The sequence below is a fragment of the Alosa sapidissima genome, chromosome 17 (genome assembly GCF_018492685.1).
Source record: "Alosa sapidissima isolate fAloSap1 chromosome 17, fAloSap1.pri, whole genome shotgun sequence".
Classification (NCBI taxonomy): Eukaryota; Metazoa; Chordata; class Actinopteri; order Clupeiformes; family Clupeidae; genus Alosa; species Alosa sapidissima.
Window position 1 is genome coordinate 29,945,245 of NC_055973.1, and position 7,590 is coordinate 29,952,834.

The following is a 7,590-nucleotide window of genomic DNA, read 5'->3' on the forward strand; positions in this document are numbered from 1 at the left end:
CACAGCCACACACTTTGTGATAACGTTCTTAAATCAATCTTTCCCGTGAGCTTGCATGCTACCAGTCCTTCCTTTTCAAATGTGTTGCGCCTGTTTGCACAATTTCACAAATAATCATATGTGATTAATAGTATGACAAATAATCCCTGTGCACGGGGACCGAAACAATATATGCCAACTTTTTCCGTGTTTATCACGTATTTTAACTTTCCCCGCTGTCTTGCTGTTTTAATGTTTTCCCGTAGAATATCCCATATTTTAATACTCTCATAACAGCCCTGCCATCGGGCCGGTCTCTGTGTTGCCCTGTTGCTAGCCCTTGCCCTTCCAACGAAACAGATGTCTTCAAATCATCGTTTTCCTTGCTTGAAGGCGAACTTAGAGTGATGTTAACCTATTTAAGTTTAAAGGCGCGATTATCGTGAGAGCACGATTCATTGGCGGTTGCATGTTCGGCCTTATGTCTACGTGCGCACCTGAGGCTACTCAGCTGCAAGAGAAATAATTTACCCTGTTTGTATGTTCACTGCAAGTTGGCCTACCATAACTTACCAACTCTGCACTGTAGACTGGCTATTTATATTTTTCTGTGAAATAAGCAAATGTATTTGTTCAACTTTATGAAGCAGAATTACGCATAGGCTACTTGGAACATAATACATTTGACAAAGGACAGATGTATGTTGCTAGTGACAAAATATTAACTTTCAGTGTTTTACGATGTCTTTGTCACGGGGAAGTGTTTTTCCCCATGCATTTATTCTAGGTTACTGTCAGTGACTGCCATGAGAGAAGCGGGTTCTGTGTTTCGTTCATGTCAGTGACTGACGCGAGAGAAGCGGGGTCTGTGTTGTGTTGCGTTGCGTTAATTTATTTTCATTGGGCATACCGTGCCATGCTGTCCACAGCTCTTCAGTTCTGACAAAGCCAAAATTACTCCTTTTGAAACAATGAGTGCAGGAAGCGCGTTTGTATGGTTATATTGCTTGACGGGGGGGGGGGGGGGGGATCCCAAGCAGCTTTCAGCCATAAGGCTACTTTGAGAACATTTCAATTCACCCGACACTAATATTCAAAATGTTGAAAACAATTTCGGCATAGCCTATAAAGCAGTTTAATTAATATGGAATGTTAGTTGTAAACAAACGAGCTACTTGGTGAGGCTTGGCCTCACAGATGCGCTTGTGCCTTAGATGGCAGGAAAAATCTTCACGATAGGCCTATTAACTAACCACCCGATTCACGTTGGCTGGGGGGAAGGGGGGCCATCAGACAATTGTGCCCAGTTAATCCGGCCCTGCCCCCAAAAAATCACACCTTCCCACCTCTGACAGCTTAAAAGAAGTCAAGAGGACTCCTTACTCACAGACCTATATCACAAACCTGCGGTTAATTTAATAATGTTGCAAAGGTAGGCTACTGCATCAATCCATAGGCCTATGTTTCATTAGGCTACTAAGCTATTTGTTTTGCCTTACTCTTTATTAATTTAGGCTAGGCCTTTTTTTCAGTTATTAATCATCTTCCGTCCTTCGCACTACTTGTGTAGTGCACGCATTCTCCGACCTGTCACCTGTCAGTCATCATCGGAAGAGAGGTGTTTGGGATTCCCGCGTTACAATTGTCAGCCAATCAAGGTGGTCACTTCAGTCAAGCTCATGCATGAGTAATGACGTCATCCATAGCCACGAAGACTCACTCCTAGTTTAGGAGTTGTCTGAAAGGCTTTGTGAATAACTTTTAAGAGAAAACTCCAATCTAAAATCTTTAAGTGCGATTTAGGAGTAGCCTACTCCTAGTAGTAAGATAAAAGCCTTTGTGAATAGCCTACGGCCCCAGTTATTCATCATCTTCCGTCCTTGTGTAGCGCACGCATTCTGAGACCTCTCCTTACAACTCCACTACCTTTACTGTCTCATTTTCTTTCCATCGCTGTAAAACGTCTATATCGCGCAGTAGCCTCGATATTACAGCATACCGTAAGTGGCGTGTTTTCAATGTTGACATCTGGCTTTGACAACTCTGATGATACATTATCTTCAACCTTACTGTCAAATATTAATCTGCTATTTCCTATTTTTCCACTGACTCTTAGATTTGTCTCGCAAAGCCGCCATCGGTCGGGGAATGGTTGTTGCTGTTTTCTCTATCACTCTGGGTTGTATCAGGCACACAATTTCCGGTGAGCGTCGTAGCGTAGCTTACTTCACGATCGAGCTGGCGCATAACATACGTCACGGCTAAACGTTAGCGATTGGGTGAAATCAGATCCAATCGTTTCAAACTTCTACAGAGTCCACGCCTCTAGCTTGCAAGCGTTCGTCAGTAGCAGAGATCCCAGACCCTTGTGGAAGCGAAGCGTACCAAGGGGATGGCAAATGGCCAGGCTAGTGTAGGCCTATTTCTGCTTCAGTTTGTGCAAAACTATGGCCTGCATCGCTTCCGCGTCATTACGAACAAATGCACGTCTTCATGTTTCTTGCGTGTAATACAAGTATTTCCTGAAAACTTTGTGCAGTGATTTTGGGTTTGAATCAAGCTCTGAATGTCTAGCAAATAGCCTAGTGGAGGAGAGTACAAATGAGATTTGTCGTACTTGGATCTATCGTCAATTTGAATCAGTATTGTTGTTTGTCGCAATTAAAAATACCCTCAAGGGCCGGATTACATTATTATTTTGACATAGGTCGTGGGCCGGGAGTTTGAGACCCCTGCCTTAAACTGTCTGGCCAGTTGCCGGAACTGTCCACATTTCCGGCATGAATTCGCCTCCACTGTTCGTTTATTAAACCTGGCCTTGGGTGGGTTTCTGTGGGCCAGGTGAGTGCTGATGTGGGATAGCAGGAGGTCTGAGATGCACTGAGGGAGCAGGTAAAGGGGAAAAAAATCAGTGACTGTGGCTGGGCTCTTTGGGAGGGTGAAAACAACTGGAGCAGGGAAAGATGGAAGCGGAGGGAAATGGGTAGAGACAACAGGAGGTGGTGTGGCTGAGGCAGCTGCTGGCTTTGGGAAAAGCTGCCTTGGTAGGCCACAGGTCTTGCATAGACGGTAGGTGGGGCACCAACAGGGTCTTCTGCCGCTCGCCTCTTAACCCTGGCTTGCCCTACTGTGCTCTGGGGCAGATGGTAACTGAGCTGGACACCAGGGGTTGGAGGAAGGATAACAGTTGTGATTGGTTCTCTCAAGGATTTCACACCCCCCACAGACTGAAGAATTTCCTCCCAGTTTTGAACATATAAGAGCTCTGTTTCTACTTCACCCAAAGAGTGTTGTCTTCTGTTTAGTGAGATACACTAAACATACATACATCAGATTAGGTAAGTATTATATTTACTGTTATTTGAAGTGTATTTTCTATATTTTTAATTTTCTAGAACTCAAAGGCTTTGAAGTTTGTATTGACCGATATTAATATTTGAGTAGAGGGACAGGGTTGTTGTAGAATGTTACAAATTATTTTGCTGAGTGCATCAAAGTTCTCACATTTCTGTCAAACTGCAATTTTGCAGAGTACCATGGACAACATATCTTCAGCAACAACTTTCATACTCAAGACATATGAAAAAATGGAACATCAGAATAATTTATACTTAACTGCTTTCCTTCTACCATACATTTTAACCATTGCTTTGAATACACTTGTAATTGTTGTTATTTACAAAGAACGAGCCCTACATAAACCTATGTACATTTTCATTTGCAATTTATCATGTAATGGAATATACGGAAGCACATCTTTATTGCCACATATAATGACCAAGCTTGCTACAAAGTCATATACAATCTCTTTGGTCAACTGTTTAATTCAGATATTTTGTATACACACTTGGGGTATTGTTGAACTGACAACGCTGGCTATAATGGGATATGACCGGTATATTGCCATATGCACCCCATTACAGTATCATGACAAAATGTCTCCAAGGAAGGTCAAAATTCTCATTGCATTCAGTTGGATCTTTCCTTTGTGTACTTTTCCACTTTATTTAGTACTGACTATCCGGCTGTCTTTTTGCAGTAATATAATTCATAAAACCTACTGTGTAAATTTTGATCTAGTTCAGCTTTCCTGCACTAGCACGTTTGTAAATAACATTGTTGGGCTTCTTACACTGTGTGTGTATATGTTCCCTCAGCTCCTTGTGATTTTGTTTTCATATGCTCAAATTCTAAACATTTGCATACATGCATCCAAGGAGTGTCGAAAGAAAGCCCTTCAAACATGTATACCACATTTGTTGACAATTATAAACTATTTTGTTGGTGCTTGTTTTGAAATGATCCAAGCTCGCACAAGAGGAACCCAGACACCATTTGGTGTAGCAGTATTTTTGTCTGTGTATGTCGTAATCTTGCAACCACTATTTGACCCTCTACTGTATGGTTCTAGTTCGCTCAAATTGTACATTGTGCAGTTTTTTCAAAAGAGGAAGTTGTCACCATTAAGTAAGCGATAAAGTCATGTTTTCCATTTTGTCATTTAAAAATGTTTAAAATATGTAAGTAATATGCATGCAAAAGTGTGATTTGTTTTGGCATAATAGGCCATCCAGTCCAACAACATGACACATGTGCAATCCAACATGGACATGGATATGGATGTCAGCAAATGTTTAGGACATAACACATACTTCAAAATTGTGTTTTTCAACTGCTTAATAGTTTTCTCGGGGCGATAGACTACGGTAATATATTGGGAACAGTGTTCATTCATGTAAAATTTTCTGTGCACTTCTGTAGCTCTCCCAATGTAACAAACCATTTCTATGACACAATCACCGTCAATTCTATTATACATTCATAAATGCAACCAGGGCTAATAACAAAACTATATTTTTTTATTTTGTTGGTGAACTCTGTTCTGGTGAATTTTTTCACCAAAAAGCCATAGAAACATATTTTTATTATTCTAAAAGCATGCACATACATTATGAAAAACAAAAACAGAATCAATAGGGGCTTTATCAGACTTTCACCTTTCTGACGAATCTTTTAGCCGAGTACTTTTGCCTAGCCTGTTTTTTTCACACTTTTATAGGCTCAGATACTTTCAGAATACCTCATGATATTTCGTGGTTCATCTTTGCTTAAAGCCCTGGTTTTCCTTCCTTTGTTACCAGTGAAGACAAAGTCACACTACTAACCCAAACCATACCACCATTTATAAATAAGTTTCCAATTTGCTCTATGCTAGTGTGACAGTAGCCTACCTTGTATATAAACAGTCACCAGGTTCTAATACCCTGTTACCCAGGAACCTACCCGTTAAATTAACCTGATAATTTCCTGTTTACCACTAGGGTCACACAAGTTGGTAGTCTGAATAATAGGCAGAGACGTGAGATTACAATACAAAACTATTACAATTTATTTATTTAAAACAGGATCAATGTACATGCACTTCAATACCAGAGCAACACCATGTAATGCTAGATCGTCAGGATCAATGTTGAAACTAGATTGGGCTTACCGTAGAGGGCAGATGTCAAAGCCTCTGAGGCGAAAGCTGGGATTCAAACCACACTGCAAATCAAAAATGAAAAGGTGACTTATCTAAACTAATTAACACAGCACACACAATAAGGGATGGACACCAGAGGAGAATACACCCTCCAACATGCGCCCAATGTAGCCCCCAGCAGGAGAGACAAGCAACATACACAGGGAAAGCCCACGTGACAGTACATGCAGTAGAAAAACAAACAAAAACAAATGAGTACAAATAAGACAAAACAAAATACAGAGAAAAGCACAGAGCATCAATCGAGCAGCAAGCAAACCAAACTCCCACACATGCACACTCATGCAACAAACACGCACGTCCGCACTAAACAGGCCCAAGCAGATAGCCACCACCAGGTTAGCTAGCAATCATGCATCAGAGACGCAGCGATGGAAGGCCACAGAGAGAAGCGGAAGGCGCTCCACACAGCAAACCCCAAACAGGAACAAAACAGCAAGGCAGTCACCACATCAGGATACCATACAGATCCTATAAGGAGTACAGAGTCATTACTCTAACGTTATGCTTAATTTAGGTAAATAAAGCTACAACCTACCATGCAACAGCTAACGTCAGATGTAGGGAGCCCGGACATCGCAACACTCTGTGATGTTGCTGTAATTAACAGATAACGTAAACGAGTGGCCTAGCTATGCGATAATGTTTGCACACAGGAAGGAGTACACCTACCTAAGCTGGAATTGATGAGCACACCGGGGGAAAGAGCAGCCGTGAGAATATCCAGCCAGTAGTTTAGCAGCGACTTCTGTTACTGGAATGTAAACAAGTTCTGAACTTTCCAGCACATCAGTGCACAAACGAATGTTCATCAGACAAAGACTCAAGCCTACCTGGAGCAAATGGTGGAACAAACTACAGCCAAACGTCGGGGATAGGCGATAGGTCGGTCAGAGTCGTCCCTGGACAAAGCAGACGTCTGCCCTGGATAGCCGCGCTTCCTTTTTATGGAGCACAGCTGCCAATTACCCACTTACGAAGTAGGTGGGGCAGGAGCGAGACACAACAAAACCCATCACAATGCTCCAGGTAAGGACTCGTCCGGCTACACTAGTGATATATCAAATCTATCCAAAACTGCTACTGGATTATCTAGTTTTTAGACTGTGATATCTAGATCTAGATAAGTCTCTTTGCCTTTGTGGCTGACATCTTATATCTGACAATATAATGTAATGTGTAATTATCTACATCAATAAAGGCTAAAGTCCTAATCTCTAATTTAATCCCCCAGTTTGGAGTCTCCTTAGCCTGGGTGCCATTCCGAACTTAGTCCCGCCCACAACATTTGAGGTCGGGAAGTTCGGTCTGGCATTGCTCCATTGTGGAGGAAGTATGCTCGCCCTATATAGGGCGGACCAATCAAATCAGGCTTTACGATGATGGACAGGTGAGCAACAGCGCCTGGTCTATCACATCATCTGAGCACGCTTAGATTAGGCTTATGTTTGAAACAAAAATGCTGTGGCAAGAAGGATACATGGCTTTTAAGACCCCATATGGAAAATTCATATTATTTAATGAGGTTGTATCACTGAAAACGATTATTTCTGAAAACTTTGGCCAAAGTTGAGATGTGGGAAAACTCGTGGTTTCACTTTCATCAAGGGCAAACAGCGCTGTTGCATTGCGACATGTTCCCTCGTTCGTTTGAAATCTCTGATTGACCACCTGTTCGAGGGATTTGCGACAGCCTTTCCCAGCTGTTTAACATGTTTGTAGCATATCACTGTTCAACAGAATTCTTTTTTAAAACGGAGGGGATATAGGAGAAGGAGGATGGTTTGTGTGTTTTCTTCCTACACCTCACGGTAAGCTATTTTGTTGCTCTGATTGGTTAGGTCTATCCAATTGAGTGCAGAGGCATTCCCCCCTGTATCGGTTGAAACACGCCCCATAATTACGTCCCAATGGAGCAGTATCAGACTCATATTCTGACTAGAATTGAGTATGACTACGTCAGGCTAGAGTCTCCTCTTACCTTCTCACAAATTACCAAGTCAAATGAAACAAGTCAAGTTTATTTATAGTTTGTTTCATACACATGGGTCATTCAATGTGTTTTACAT

General features: G+C 41.8%; 1 protein-coding gene and 1 long non-coding RNA gene across 3 annotated transcripts; one reads left to right on the plus strand and one right to left on the minus strand.

Annotated features, from left to right (window-relative positions):
- The first annotated feature begins 3,566 nt into the window (after nucleotides 1-3,566).
- On the plus strand, nucleotides 3,567-4,457 carry LOC121688049 (olfactory receptor 142-like). Its single transcript, XM_042067368.1, has one exon. It carries the CDS (start codon nucleotides 3,567-3,569, stop codon nucleotides 4,455-4,457), a length of 891 nt encoding a protein of 296 aa, XP_041923302.1.
- A 634-nt stretch (nucleotides 4,458-5,091) lies between these two features.
- On the minus strand, nucleotides 5,092-6,568 carry LOC121688786. 2 transcript variants are annotated; one of them, XR_006024692.1, is made up of 4 exons: nucleotides 6,355-6,568; nucleotides 6,194-6,275; nucleotides 6,060-6,118; nucleotides 5,092-5,523 (listed from the first exon to the last, which is right to left on the minus strand). It is a non-coding gene; the product is annotated as an uncharacterized LOC121688786 (long non-coding RNA). The 2 variants fall into 2 exon arrangements; XR_006024691.1 differs by having other exon boundaries at nucleotides 5,093-5,523; nucleotides 6,060-6,275.
- Between the last annotated feature and the right edge of the window lie 1,022 nt (nucleotides 6,569-7,590).

What these genes read in the sequence shown, in the direction of transcription:
- LOC121688049 (XM_042067368.1), top strand. Translation starts at nt 3,567, where the DNA reads ATGGAACATCAGAATAATTTATACTTAACTGCTTTCCTTCTACCATAC.